Source organism: Haliotis cracherodii, unplaced genomic scaffold, assembly GCF_022045235.1.
Source record: "Haliotis cracherodii isolate W230 unplaced genomic scaffold, xgHalCrac1.p SCAF_16, whole genome shotgun sequence".
Taxonomy (NCBI): domain Eukaryota; kingdom Metazoa; phylum Mollusca; class Gastropoda; order Lepetellida; family Haliotidae; genus Haliotis; species Haliotis cracherodii.
This window is the reverse complement of record NW_027266271.1, coordinates 10,808,831-10,825,352: the sequence shown is the minus strand read 5'-3', so window position 1 is coordinate 10,825,352 and position 16,522 is coordinate 10,808,831. Positions and strand designations below refer to the sequence as shown.

At 42.6% G+C, this 16,522-nt stretch overlaps 1 protein-coding gene across 1 annotated transcript in view; it reads left to right on the top strand.

The window, feature by feature from the left end:
• The window catches only part of LOC139464153 (atrial natriuretic peptide receptor 1-like), a 34,900-nt gene extending 26,665 nt beyond the window's left edge, over positions 1 to 8,235 (top strand). Inside the window, exons 17-23 of the mRNA XM_071245682.1 lie at positions 2,008 to 2,160; positions 2,919 to 3,042; positions 3,792 to 3,860; positions 4,343 to 4,517; positions 5,344 to 5,442; positions 7,504 to 7,595; positions 8,188 to 8,235. Of these exons, the coding sequence (XP_071101783.1) occupies positions 2,008 to 2,160; positions 2,919 to 3,042; positions 3,792 to 3,860; positions 4,343 to 4,517; positions 5,344 to 5,442; positions 7,504 to 7,595; positions 8,188 to 8,235 (760 nt within the window). The remainder of the gene's footprint in view (positions 1 to 2,007; positions 2,161 to 2,918; positions 3,043 to 3,791; positions 3,861 to 4,342; positions 4,518 to 5,343; positions 5,443 to 7,503; positions 7,596 to 8,187) is intronic.
• The last annotated feature ends 8,287 nt before the right edge of the window (positions 8,236 to 16,522 follow it).

The following is a 16,522-nucleotide window of genomic DNA, read 5'->3' as shown; positions in this document are numbered from 1 at the left end:
GCTCAAAGTAGTACATTATTACGCGTGTCAATAGGTCTTTTTTCATCTCACTGGGGAATAAACAACACAAGCTGCTTGCGAAGCGTTGAAGGTTAACAGTCACAGTACCATCTCGTACTACCGGGTACCCATTCAATACTGGGCGAACAGAGGCATATTTCGAAGAAAGGCACTTGCCTAATGAGACATGTTCTACATGTGCTTCATTGTGGGCAGGACCAAATCTCAGAAGTTAAGCTTCCGAAACACAGTCATCCATCCACCTACACTCCGCGACCATTATCTGAAGCACAATAGGGTTCCATTGTGCCCGTGTGGGTTTCATGAATTTGTTTATCTGCTTCGTTGTTCCTGATACAAACGAATGAATGTATGAGTATAGTTTTACGCCGCATTTAGTAATATTCCAGTCATATCATAGTGGGGGACGCGTGAAATGGGCTTCGCAAATTGTTTCCATGTCTTGTATCAAAGTCTGTCAGTTGGCTTGATGAGCGAACGCTTTAACCAAAAGGCTACTCAACTGTCTTGTATTACAAGTGGCCGTATTTGGTTCAAGACACGATCTTCGTGGGACTTCTAGGGTACAAAATGTCCTCAGTGAATAATGCTTGTCATAGGTGCCCATTGATGAGAAGAAAGCGTCACCTGTGTGGACCATCGCTCGTACTAACTACTTTGCTGGCAGGAACCTTTGCTGCATATTGCCTGTAAGGGTGTTGACATACCGACTACAACTGCACTAAAGAACACGATACACTTACATAAGTAATTTCCAGCAGGGTGTGAGTAGCCTAGAGGTTAAAGTGTTCGCTCGTCACGCCGGAGACCCTGGTTCGATTCCCCACATGGGTACAATGCGTGAAGCCCATTTCTGGTGTTTTCTGAAATGGTACCCCGATTGACAAACCAATGTCTGAACGAACAGGCTGGTCCACCGCCCCAATCTGTATGTGAACATACCATTTGCTGCAATCATTTTGTCAGTCTGTCTGAAGGGTTGGGGGATGCTGGATATACGAGTAGTGGCCGGAAGGTTCTATGACTAACTTCGAAGTATATGTATGTAGTAAACCTGTAACAATTTGAATGTATTGAAGTAAAATACTTCCCATGCTTACAAGCTGCAATTGAACCATATACACAATCAGACAGACCTTTTTGTACAAGCATCAAAGTGATAAGGTATTCTCCGTTGATGGAATTGAACAAAACTGGCCACCGCGCTGTCCATCAAGCATCTCCAAGGGCTTACTCCAACAGCATCAATGCGGACATGGTGTCAACTTCAGAGGAAGATGCTCCTTCCTTTGTTAAGACTGGGTATAAGAGAGCCTCTGAGATGACCCAGGATCAGGAAGGCCACCACTAAAGACAATGTTCATCAAATACATGATCTGATGGTCGATGATGCACAAGTTACCACACGCCACACAGCCAAATATAGTAGGCATCTCTCATGGGAAAGTTCGGAACAGTATGAGGAACTGGGCATAACAAAGGTTGCAGCACGCTAAGGTTTCTCATTCCTAATCAGAAACACACAGGGTTCATCATTTACATCTTTTTGATGCAGACCTTGCTGATTTTGTTGATATGTAACCATTGGTGATTCTTGGGTTTGCCACAATCAGCCAGAGACTAAACAGCTGTCAAAGCAGTGGAAACATCGTCTTCCACGAAGACGGCAACGTCTGTTCCATCAGTTGGCAAATGATGGATTCGGTTTAAGGGAATCCAATAGAATTTTACTGGGGGAATACCACCCGAAGTGTCAAACCATTCATAGTCAATATAATGCTACTCCGCTTAAAGAATATCAAGGCTAAAAGTCAAGGAAAAGCCCACTGAAGGTGTTGTTCTTCGAGGCCGATGTCTGGGGATAGAATGTTGAGTAATATTAAGCAACCAACTCCATTAACATTGTCCATCATTGTTAGTTAGACTCAGACCTGTGCAGCACCCCTAGTATGTATAGTGAATGTAGGGTTGAACTCCCTATTTCAGTCGTTTCGGGGCGAGTGGTAGTCTGATGGACAGCCTCCTCCGTCGTATGGAACAGTATGCCAACAACCTGGAGAAGCTGGTGGATGAGAAGACCATTGAGTTGCAGGAGGAGAAGAAGAAGTCGGAAGAACTCCTCTACCAGATACTGCCAAGGTACGTGACGCTGTGCATCTCGGCAAGGGAGGTTTTAAACCATCATACCAAGTACACTGGACAATGGGCCCAACGGCCGTGTTGTTATTTGTGTCATTATACAATGTGACATTTTATCTTTCACTCGTCTGACCATGCTCTTGAAATCACCTGCAATTCCAAATTCTTTAGTTATTGTAAGGGTTATTCAAAAACATGTCTTCAGAGGCTGAAGAAATGAAGGTTCTGGCTGAGACCCTCTAGGACATGGGTAAAAAAATCAAAGGCTGATAGCCCAGATGTTTTGAAATGTAGATGGCAGAATACTTCTCAGGGAGAATCCATAGCCACATCTCCTCCGCGCATACCCCTTGACATAACCCTCACATAACTATATTACACATCCTGCTTAGGTATCTACTTTGATGGGAGAGACTGGTAAAGGTGAGGTCTGGTGGTAAGAGGTGGTTAGATTGCTTGAGAGTAAAGAACACTACACAGCATTTGTCAATTCTCATTATAAGGTCTCTAAAGGGGAAGGCGGGCGATGTCACTCTTTGTGTAGTGCTAGTATCTCGGGAGTTGTTGGATGTAACGCAGAGCGTACTGTGCAGGAAAAGACTTCTCGACCATATGCATTAACTGTATTCAATGAAGTAACACCACATCTCGATACGTGAGCCAAAACGATTATACTTAAAGTTAATATTAAAAACGTCCTTATTTGCTCTAGGTAGCATGTCGTTATCGTTACAAGTGATCGTTTTACTTTGTTTCAGATCAGTAGCAAACAGTCTACGCCAAGGCTTTAGAGTCGATCCAGAGGACTTCGAGAGTGTCACCATCTACTTCAGTGACGTCTGCGGCTTCACAACCATCTCCGCCATGTCAACACCCTTCCAGGTCAGTTGCTAATCACTATGTATACACCCTTTCCAATTGGTGAGTCTCTGGTAGCCATGTCAAAACCCTTCAAGATGATGCACCAGTTGCCATGTCAACACCCTTCCATGTGAGTCGCTAGTTTCTATGTCAACACCCTTCCATGTGAGTCGCTAGTCACGAAGTCAACACCCTTCCATGTGTGTCGCTAGTCTCGATGTCAACACCCTTCCATGTGAGTTGCTTGTTTCTATGTTAACACCCTTCCATGTGAGTCGCTAGTTTCTATGTTAACACCCTTCCATGTGAGTCGCTAGTTTCTATGTTAACACCCTTTCATGTGAGTCGCTAGTCACGATGTCAACACCCTTCCATGTGTGTCGCTAGTCTCGATGTCAACACCCTTCCATGTGAGTCGCTTGTTTCTATGTTAACACCCTTCCATGTGAGTTGCTTGTTTCTATGTTAAAACCCTTCCATGTGAGTCGCTAGTTTCTATGTTAACACCCTTCCATGTGAGTCGCTAGTTTCTATGTCAACACCCTTCCATGTAAGTCGCTAGTCACAGTAGTTCGTCATTAATGGCATTATAGTTTGTAGGTATCAAGTGCACCTTTTCAGTCCTTTTTGTTTGTTCCGTGTGACAGAGGTATGATTCCAGCCACAAAGACCCTGACGTTTACGCTGCGAACGTTGCTGCATAGGGAACTGTGCGATAGGCAGAGTTAAAAAAACAACTAATATAATCGGATATGTGATATCCTTTCCAGGTGGTTGACCTTCTCAACGATCTCTACACTTGTTTCGATGCCATTATCGACAGATTTGATGTCTATAAGGTTGGTGATAGTTTAGGTCACATCTGAATGTATAACTCCTACTACATAACCGCATCATAGGTCTACTGGAGAGCGTTTGCCCGGAGAGCGGAAGGTCGGGGTTCGAGAAAAGGTTGTCCTTTCCGTTACGGTTCACTCCCCTGCTACGTCATACCAAAAGATGTTAACAATTGCACATGTTGTTACCCTGTCTGGTGCTCGGCATTAAGGGGCTAAAACAACGACTGGTCATCTCGGAATCAGTGTACTGTGTCTGAGTGGGGTAGCCATGTTAAGCTTCGGCATTTGCGCTAGCACTGTAAAACCGGCATTAGTCCGTATAAGCAGACGCACACACTGACACGCACACACGGCACGCAACTATATAAATGCAATCATTTTGAACGCGACGTTAAACAGCACATCATCTCACCTCCTGTTATATTAAATCATCACCCACATCTACAGTTCAATGATGTATAGCCAGTATTTTCCGTACACAGGTAGAAACAATCGGCGATGCCTACATGGTAGTTTCGGGACTCCCACAAAAGAACGGAAATCGACACGTCTCAGAGATTGCCCGGATGTCACTGGCTTTGCTGAAAGAGGTCACCACGTTCAAAATTCGACACTTGCCAGACGAAAAGCTTTTGCTGCGCATTGGCTTGCACTCGGGTATGTTAAATTCGCGATGTTTCAGTCCACTCTGTATAAGATATGAATGTAATAAATATTTCAGACCATTTGATGATGTGGCTGGAACGTGAAGTTAGTTGCCGAATTTTGTTATGGCGCGATCCTTACTGTTTTATTGGCCAAATCTTTTGAGATATACTTTAATAAATCATTGTTGTTAAACTGAGGCACATATTCATGGACCAATTCTATTTGAACTTCCTATATGCATCTTTTATAAGCAGCCTTCGTAAACAATCTGCATCACACCTTTGAATATTGCTCCAAGGCAAGTTCCACACGTTTCATTTGTTCAAATAACGTACATTTAGAATCATGTATGATAATTTCATATATACTTGGACGTACCAGTATTCATTGTTATTTGTTGGTTGGTTGGTTGGTTTGTTGTTAAACGCCGCACTCAGCAATATTCCAGCTATATGACGGCGGTCTGTAAAATAATCGAGTCTGGACCAGACAATCCAGTGATTAATGTCATGAGCATCGATCCACGCAATTGGGATCGATGACATGCATCAACCAAGTCAGCGAGCCTGCATTGTTATTTGTAATAATGCACATCTAATGATACTGCAGTGATGTTCATAGTCTCATACACGCCTTCCTCATACCTTTCAAACCGACCCTACAGACAACACTAGAAATTGGTCAGATATTTCTTTACAAGTGTCTTGTACATAGATCCGAATGGTCTTGTTCTGAAATGATAATCAATCAGTATCTCTTGCATTTAACATCACTTCTAAATCATCTTTCCTGGAAAACGTATGTAATAAACATATGTAAAACATGTTGTCTCCAGGACCCGTTGTTGCTGGAGTCGTCGGTCTGAAGATGCCCCGCTACTGCCTCTTCGGTGATACAGTAAATACTGCCTCCCGGATGGAATCTCATGGGGAAGGTAACATCTCAATACACCTAGATGTCACTACACCATGTCTCCTTTCATAATTTGACCTACGGTTTGTTTGTTTGTTTGTTGTTTAACGCCGCACGCAGCGTTCCGTGTATTTCACAGTGGCCTGTAAACAATCGATTGACTAAAGGTTTGCTAACTTCACAACACCTTGGCTTGTGCGAACAATCCACAGCAGGCTGTTAGGTCCTGCCATCCTAATCGTCTTTTAATATAAGTAATTTGACCTCTGCCTTAGTCACTGATTCACGCACATGCTGCTTTCCACAGAATGGTTCTATCAAGGTTTAGCTCCTTGATATTGTGAGCAAAGATCCACGCCATGCGTTGACACCAATCAACCAAGTCACCGTGCAGGACCACCTGATCTATTGGTCCCATCTAGACTAACACTTATTCTCTGAATATATATTACTTTGATAAAAACAAGCAGCCACATATAATTTGAAAGTAAGATGGGAGATTCAGCCTGAACCTATGGCAAATCTAGACTTGCTTCATTTGGGGCTTTAGCATTACGGTAAGGAATCGGCAGAAGGGGAATTTTATGGACATGTTAATATGTATCTGCTATATATTCATGACATGTTTCATACGGGAGAATTCCATCACCAGGAAGTGACGTCATCGTCCACAAATTGTCCAGGTGTTGTATGTTATAATGATGTTTTATTTGCCTTCAAACCTCCGCAGTTTCTTCCGAGTCATGGAGTCCTTATGAACACAGGAAATGTTTTTCTTGGCTAAAGTTTTGCGAACTTCAACCCCCTGACTGTGCGAACAATCCACAGCAGGTTGACCCAGTGAAATGATCACAGTCACGTACACCCATATCTGAGACCCGTATCATATCAAGGTGACAGACCATGATATTACTGAACTACTTTTCAAAACGGCCCCTTGGTGTGACTACCTATAATTGTGTCAGGCAACAAACACATACTTTCTTATGCAAATTGTGTCAGTAGCAGGTCTACCGGTGGAGCAGGATATGTTTACCCTTTTTCTCGACCACCTGGGCATCACTGATCCGTTTATATAGTTTTCACCGCTATTCTGGTTTTACCCCAAATGGAATCTGTTTCGTCGGATAATTGGTGTTGACTTTTTATATTTATTTAGGTTGAAAGGTTACGACTGTTATTTCCCCAACCTCACACTGGCATCTATATATATAGAACGTTGCTCTTATACAAAATACCCTTTTACAGAATCACGTACTGTAAACTACGGTTATAACGAACTCAAAGGTACCACTTGTTTTAGTTCGTTATAACCGTAATTCGTTATAAATATATATACAGCATATATGCAGCAAATGGCTGGGACCCAAAGAAACAGTTCGTTATATCCGCAAGTTTGAATTCGTTATAAGCGTGTTCGTTATAAACGTAGTTTACTGTATTTGATATCACATACCTATGTACTCGAATGAGAGCTATTGGATGCAACAGATGAAAAGACTTAAGGTTATAATATAATACATTTTTCAAATTTAAGATATATTCACAGAATATAAATGATATGCTTTCCCAAGTATGTTGATACATGGTTCCAGATTCTATTGGAAATGTGCCCCAGAATTGTGCAAGCAAATCATTCTCTTCTAGCAGGTATATTGCAAGGGAACATAATCTCCCCTCTGGAATACGCGGCCTATGTAGTTTGTAATGCAATTTACAAAAGGGAGCTGCTGTAGGGAATTATCCTCTGATCAGCATCACTGGTCGTGTGTATATATTTATAAGGAATGAGAGAGTGGGTGAGTGAGTGAGTGAGTGGGTGAGTGAGTGAGTGAGTGGAGTGTTACGCTGTTACCAGCTACATACGCTGGTGTGTGTGTGCTGTAACCGTCCGGTAACCAGTTGCTACACGCTACTAATGAATGACGGAATGAATGAGTGAGTGAGTGAGTGAGACACGAGCGGGGACACGAGCCATGACCTTCACACTTTCTACCCATGTAGAGTATCGAACCGGGTCTCTGCTCGAAAACAACTAGCCTCAATAATTAAGAATAAATATGGTTCTAATGTCTCCTTTCAGAACTGAAGATTCACATTAGTGGAAGCACAGCAGGCCTTCTGGGGAGGTTCGACATGTTCAACCTGAAGTCAAGAGGATTTGTTGAGATAAAAGTATATGACCTTCTGAAACGTTTTCTTATTAGGATTCCTTTAGACGTCATACCTGACGCTGAGTAACTCCCAACATGTCTGCCACATTGTAGATTTGCCAAGACGCTAGCCAGGAGATTTTTAAAATATCAAACTTAATGCACATTATTACTTACGAGGGCAAACATATCGGGGTTCATAAAAATCATATGTGCCTTGGGGTCATATCACGTCACGAGAGAACAGTGTATTGTTTCCGTCATCCGGACGGCATTGTTGACGTCATTTGAATCTTATTGTGACGTGAGGTCTGAATGACGTTACACTAGAAACGACGTCATGGCTCATGATTGTTGACGTCATTCGACAAGTTGTGGTTCCGCTGCTGTTGCGTCTTGCTGTCCTCGATAAACACTAAAATTCTTGTATGTAGACATCTCCTTCGGTAATAAATAGAACGTTATATTCGTGTTCATATCATACTATGTTTACGACACTCGTGCTTAAATTCCGGTATCATCAAACCATATTCCCCAAATGATAAGCCTAAAACATTTAAGTTTTATGTATCAATGAATGCATATATATTGGTATGACATTTTTATAATTTCAGGGCAAGGGAATGATGGAGACATACTGGCTTCTCGGAGTGACCAACTGACGCAGTCCCTGTTGAACTATTTCGTTGTCTCTGTGCCTAGATTTGTCCTGTAATGCAGCTACTCTATAGATTACCCGTTCACGAATATCACATAGCCAGGCGACATATGAAACGTACTAGTATTCATACTGAAGGAACATTTTTTCAGTGGTGTCTCTCTATCACGATACGCCACCTACGGCTGGCTATACTGACAAAACTTGTCCAGGAACAAACTATTATATTTTGTCTAGCAATTGCATAGTATACTTCAAATACAACATCTTTGGCCAATTGAAACGTCTTGAAATAACCCTGCCCATCGAGCTTTATCAATGTCCCATTCTGAGAATACCAATCTGTGAATGGTTTCGCTAAATGTAAATGGCTTGTGCTTTAACCCACGAACAAATAGTTACACACATGCATGTGCTTTAACCCACTAACAAATAGTTACACACATGCATGTGCGATAACCTACTAAAAATAGTTACACACATGCATGTGCTATAACCTACTAAAAATAGTTACACACATGCATGTGCTATAACCTACTAACAAATAGTTCCACACATGCATGTGCTATAACCTACTAACAAATAGTTACACACATGCATGTGCTATATCCTACTAACAAATAGTTACACACATGCATGTGCTCTAACCTACTAACAAATAGTTACACACATGCATGTGCTATAACCTACTAACAAATAGTTACACACATGCATGTGCTATAACCTACTAACAAATAGTTACACATATGCATGTGCTATAACCTACTAACAAATAGTTCCACACATGCATGTGCTCTAACCTTCTACTAGCAAGTAGCTACACACATGCATAGGCTATAACCTTCTACTAACAAGTAGTTACACACATGCATGTGCTATAACCTACTAACAAATAGTTACACATATGCATGTGCTATAACCTACTAACAAATAGTTACACACATGCATGTGCTCTAACCTTCTACTAGCAAGTAGCTACACACATGCATAGGCTATAACCTTCTACTAACAAGTAGTTACACACATGCATGTGCTATAACCTACTAACAAATAGCTACACACATGCATGTGTTATATCCTACTAACAAATAGTTACACACATGCATGTGCTATAACCTACTAACAAATAGTTACACACATGCATGTGCTATAACCTACTAACAAATAGTTACACACATGCATATGCTATAACCTACTAACAAATAGTTACACATATGCATGTGCTATAACCTACTAACAAATAATTACACACATGCATGTGCTATAACCTACTACTAACAAGTAGCTACACATATGCATGTTCTATAACATTCCTCTAACAAGAAGCTACACACATGCATGTTCTATAACATTCAACTAACAAGTAGCTGCACATATGCATGTTCTATAACATTCTACTAACAAGAAGCTACACATATGCATGTTCTATAACATTCCACTAACAAGTAGCTACACATATGCATGTTCTATAACCTTCTACTAACAAGAAGCTACACATATGCATGTGCTATAACATTTAACTAACAAGTAGCTGCACATATGCATGTTCTAAAACATTCTACTAACAAGTAGCTACGCATATGCATGTTCTATAACATTCCACTAACAAGTAGCTGCACATATGCATGTTCTATAACCTTCTACTAACAAGTAGCTACACATATGCATGTTCTATAACCTTCTACTAACAAGTAGCTACACATATGCATGTTCTATAACATTCCACTAACAAGTAGTTACACGTATGCATGTTCTATAACATTCCACTAACATGTAGCTACACATATGCATGTGATATAACCTTCTACTAACAAGTAGCTACACACATGCAAGTTCTATAACATTCCACTAACAAGTAGCTACACATATGCATGTTCTATAACATTCCACTAACAAGTAGCTACACATATGCATGTTCTATAACCTTCTACTAACAAGAAGCTACACATATGCATGTTCTATAACATTCCACTAACAAGAAGTTACACACATGCATGTTCTATAACCTTCTACTAACAAGTAGCTACACATATGCATGTGCTATAACATTCCACTAACAAGTAGCTACACATATGCATGTTCTATAACATTCCACTAACAAGAAGTTACACACATGCATGTTCTATAACCATCTACTAACAAGTAGCTACACATATGCATGTGCTATAACATTCCACTAACAAGTAGCTACACGTATGCATGTTCTATAACATTCCACTAACAAGAAGCTACACACATGCATGTTCTATAACCTTCTACTAACAAGTAGCTACACAGATGCATGTTACTACACGCTCCTAGCCGTCCACTAACCAGTAGCTACACGCTACTAACCGTCCACCCACCAGTAGCTACATACGCTGATGTGTGTGCTGTAACCGTCCACTGATCCATTGCTACACGCCACTAGCCGTCCACCCACCAGTAGCTACATACGCTGATGTGTGTGAGCTGTAGCCGTCCACTGACCAGTTGCTACACGCTCTACTAACCGTCCACCCACCAGTAGCTACATACGTTGATGTGTGTGCTGTAACCGTCCACTGATCCATTGCTACACACTACTAGCCGTCCACCCACCTGTAGCTACATACTCTGATGTGTGTGAGCTGTAGCCGTCCACTGACCAGTTGCTACACGCTCTACTAACCGTCCACCCACCAGTAGCTACATACGTTGATGTGTGTGCTGTAACCGTCCACTGATCCATTGCTACACACTACTAGCCGTCCACTGACCAGTAGCTACATACGCTGATGTAAGTGTGCTGTAACCGTCCACTGATCCATTGCTACACACTACTAGCCGTCCACTGACCAGTAGCTACATACGTTGATGTGTGTGCTGTAACCGTCCACAGACAAGCTGCTACACACTACTAGCCGTCCACCCACCAGTAGCTACATACGCTGATGTGTGTGCTGTAGCCGTCCACTGATCCATTGCTACACACTACTAGCCGTCCACTGACCAGTAGCTACATACGCTGATGTGTGTGCTGTAGCCGTCCACTGATCCATTGCTACACACTACTAGCCGTCCACTGACCAGTAGCTACATACGCTGATGTAAGTGTGCTGTAGCTGTCCACTGATCCATTGCTACACACTACTAGCCGTCCACCCACCAGTAGCTACATACGCTGATGTGTGTGCTGTAGCCGTCCACTGATCCATTGCTACACACTACTAGCCGTCCACTGACCAGTAGCTACATATGCTGATGTAAGTGTGCTGTAGCTGTCCACTGATCCATTGCTAAACACTACTAGCCGTCCACCCACCAGTAGCTACATAGGCTGTGTGTGCTGTAGCCGTCCACTAACCAGTTGCTACACACTACTAGCCGTCCACCCACCAGTAGCTACATACGCTGATGTGTGTGCTGTAGCCGTCCACTGACCAGTTGCTACACGCTCTACTAACCGTCCACCCACCAGTAGCTACATACGCTGATGTGTGTGAGCTGTAGCCGTCCACTGATCCATTGCTACACACTACTAGCCGTCCACCTACCAGTAGCTACATACGCTGATGTGTGCTGTAACCGTCCACAGACAAGCTGCTACACGCTACTAGCCGTCCACCCACCAGTAGCTACATACGTTGATGTGTGTGCTGTAGCCGTCCACTGACCAGTTGCTAAACACTACTAGCCGTCCACCCACCAGTAGCTACATAGGCTGTGTGTGCTGTAGCCGTCCACTGACCAGTTGCTACACACTACTAGTCGTCCACCCACCAGTAGCTACATACGCTGATGTTTGTGTGCTGTAACCGTTCACTGATCCATTGCTACACGCTACTAGCCGTCCACCCACCAGTAGCTACATACGCTGATGTGTGTGCTGTAGCCGTCCACTGATCCATTGCTACACACTACTAGCCGTCCACTGACCAGTAGCTACATACGCTGATGTGTGTGCTGTAGCCGTCCACTGATCCATTGCTACACACTACTAGCCGTCCACCCACCAGTAGCTACATACGCTGATGTGTGTGCTGTAGCCGTCCACTGATCCATTGCTACACACTACTAGCCGTCCACCCACCAGTAGCTACATACACTGATGTGTGTGAGCTGTAGCCGTCCACTGATCCATTGCTACACGCTACTAGCCGTCCACCCACCAGGTGCTACATACGCTGGTGTGTGTGTGTGCTGTAGCCGTCCACTAACCAGTAGGTACACATATAATGATGTTGATGTGTGTATATCTAGTAACTGACTGTGTGCCCTGTAATAATTATTATGACACATATATCAATTAGGCTGTCATCATTCCGATATCATCCACGAGGTAATGACATTCTTGTATTAAAAGGTATGTGGATGAAAATAAGATGTCTTATATATGACACATGCATCGTGACACGCACATGAAATATGACACCGAACGTCAAAACTGACACGTGTTAATTATACCGTCCGGCTGGAGTCCTTCAGCATTTGACACTGTTATACAAAGGCTGGTCAAAAAGGATCTAAGTCTGACTAACTTTCAAAGTCAAAAGACGATCACTGGTGCCTTCTATGCAGATTTTCTTTATCGACTGAGATATTCTATCAAAGAAAAATGGCGAGGAATACTGACTGCTTGAGTTCTATTTTTTCATGACAATGCCTCTTCTCACACCTCTCGACTTGCGACAATGTGGATTCGAAGAGCTTCCTCGCCCGCCATACTCGCCAGACCTGGCACCAAGTGATTTCCACCTGTTTCCTAAACTGAAAGAACACCATCGTGGAAAGCGCAATGACGACGACGATGACCTCACAGCTGCCGTCTTTGGGTTTTTCAGAGTGGCTTCAGAAAACTTCTTCCTGACTAGAATTAAAAATCTTCACTATCAATATGAGAAGTGTATTGAAATTCAGGGCGATTACGTTGCAAAATAAAAAACCCCAACACTTTCACAATTGTAGGTTTTGTTTGTTAGGATTAGAACATTTTGACCAGGCCTCGTAGGACTTTGAACATTTTTAATCTTTTAGTTGCCATGTCTTAGATATTTTTCAACACGTAAGTGTTGTTTAACAAACGTATGTCCGCCCGAAGTGCTGGACATTTTCAGATCACATAAATGTCTAGTTTGACAGGTTCAGCTACTGCCACATGGTGAGTGCACACATAGCAGTATTCATTTCCTGTGCTGTCGTGTATTGTGTGTGGTAAGTAGACATTGTTACTTTTGTCTGGATCAATATCGTCATTGACTGATCCGTTGTGGGTATACAGTGAAACCTCGTTAATCCAGACTCCTGTCATCCGGGCAATACATCGCAGCCATAATTCATTAAATCGGACAGTTGTTTGTCCGTCTGAATGAACTTTAAGAGATACAGTTCGGAGTAACAAGTATTCACGAAACCTTTTATTTCTGGAAAATTCAAGTTGCAAAGTTTTATCTAAATATAAATAATAGCTCACCAACAACGACTACAAGTATACCATACCTTTTTTCAATTTAAATATGGAATTTGTAAGCCCATACCACATTTTTCTTTAAATCACCATGTCTTGGCTCAACCTTTTTCTTAAGTGAAATAAAAGTGTTTGAAGATGTCACAGAGCTTTTGTTTTTGTCAGACAGTGGAAATGAATATTTATGGAAAGCGGCAAATTAACACCGAAGCAAACGTAATTGTTAAAGTAAAAGCAAAAAAAACCCTCTCCATAATTATACGAAATACCTGCTGAAAGCAGAGACCATATCAACGATTCCGACTATACTTGTCGTAAGAGGCGACTAACGGGATCGGGGGGTGAAGCTCGCTGACTTGTTTCATGCATGTCATCGTATCCCAATTGCGTGGATCGATGCTCATGATATCAATCACTGGATTGTGTGAACCAGACTCGATTATTTACAGTCCGCCATCATATAGCTGGGATATTGCTGAGTGCAGCGTTAAACAACAAAAAAACAAACAAACAAACAAACATTGCCTGAATGTTCGAACACAAGGTTGTGTTATCATGACCTCGGTGCACATGTACTAGGTTATCCTGCGTCCGTATCCACTCATCGCTTTACTTATGCTGGAATTAGTATGGATGCTTTCAGTCTCATCTGCATCGATCGATGCAAATGGTCAGTAAATCAATTAATTGTTCTCATGCCTTTCAGCTCGTGACAAAACACATTAAGTCGCGATAGCAGAAAAATGACACGGAGAAAGTAATCATCTAAAAGAGTTATTGTCAAAATGATATTTTGTGATCATATATTCTTCTGTGGCATAAACTGCAGATTTCGTTCTCATGAATATGGAAAGGGGATTTGTGGCTGTTATTTTGGAGAATGCATAGATCAATGGGTATCCTAAATTTGAAATAGACGTTCTGAAACCCGGATTTCTTTTTAGTTAATTGGATACTCCACCAGAGGCGACATAAACCGCGTGACAGAGATGATATTACAGTTTGAACGCTAATCCAACTTGCAACCAAATCATGTGAGTGAGTGAGTATGGTTTTACGCCGCTTTTAGTAACATTCCAGCAATATCAGGACGTGGGACAGAAATGTGCTTCACACATTGTACTCATGTCGGGAATCGAACCCGGTCTTCGGTGTGACGAGCGAACGCTTTTACCACTATGCTACCCGACCGCCCCCAATCTAAAGTGAGTGTTTAGGCAAATATCCGCTTCTTAGTGTGTGTGTGTGTGTGTGTGTGTGTGTGTGTGTGGCTGGCTGTGGCTGGCTGTGGCTGCTCCGAGCCGACCAATCCTTGTTTTATCCCCATAAGACCAAACGCCATGCAGGGTAACAACAAGTACCATCTTTCATCGGTATGACGCGAAATTGGAGCGTACCACAGACTTCAACTCTCCGGGCAGGCTCTCTATCTACGCCATGAGGTCACTGCATAGCACAACAGCAACTTTCCGGCATAAAATAAATCACACATGTCGATGACATTGATAACTTCCCTGAAAGTCGCTTGCTACTCTGATTGACGAAACATACTTATGAAGTATTCACACATTGATACCAGTATATAGTTCTAGAGATAAAGCAGTAGGTCCATAGTATTAATGTACGCTTTTGATTTAACTCAGCATCTAAAAATCACAATAATAAAAAAAATTCAATCTTTAAATACAAATGAAAAATAGTGAAACAAATGGTGTTTTGAAACAGAGACGTGCGAATTAGTAGAAACACGTTCTTTATATGTGTCTACACGTGCGCCTCGACACACTGATGACGATTGGGGTTTATTCCAATACATTGGTGTGTCTACTGTCCCCGTGGTCTAGTGGTAGAGCGTTCGCCCAGAGAGTGGAAGGTCCGGGGATCGATCCCCGGCCGCGTCATACGAAAAGACGTTAAAAGATGTTATTTATTGTTACCCTGTCTGGCGCTCGGCATAACGGGGCTAAAACAAGGACTGGTGGGCTCAGAGTCAGTATACTGTGTTTGAGTGGGGTATTCATGTTAAACTGCGGCATGGTGTCTCATTGTGCCAGCACTATAAATCGGCATCAGTCCGGACTAGTAAAAGAAGCCACACACATGTGCATGCACGTCGTTATATAAGTGCAAAAATCACGTTAAACCCCATTTCACCTCATCTCATCTGTGTCTACTGTTGTTTGGAATGAATGACTGAGCAGTCAAATTGCCCATGCAAAATTATATTCCTAAACAAAAGTGAATACTGTTATCGTTTAACTCTTATTTGCTCTTGTTTCGATCGCATGAGGCCAGCCTCGTGGCCTAATGGATAGGGTGTCTGCCTTAAGAGCGGAAGGCCGGTGGTTAAATCACCGAATGCGTCACACCGGAAGACGGTAACTTGTTTTTACCCTGCCTGGTGTTCGGCATTAAGAGGGTAACACAAAGACTAGTCGGCCCGGAGTCAGTATGCTATGTCTGAGTTAGGGTGTCCATGTAAAACAGGGCCATGGTGTCTTAGTGGTCTAGCACCTGTTCCGGACTAGTACAAGACACATTGTGCCCGTTCCATGCCTGACCGCCTCCGTGGTCTAGTGGTGGAGCGGCCGCCCGGAGAGTGAAAGGTCCGGGGTTCGATCCCCGTGTTGCGCCATACTAAAAGACGTTAAAAGATTGTACTTGTTGTTACCCTGTCTGGCGCTCGGCATTAAGGGGCTGAAACAAGGACTCGTCGGCTTGGAGTCAGTATACAGTGTCTAAGTGGGATATTCATGTTAAACTGGGGCATGGTATCTCAGTGGGCTAGCACTATAAAATCGGCATTAGTCCGGACTTGTACACGCACCAACACACACGTACATGCACGTCGCTATATAAGTGCAAT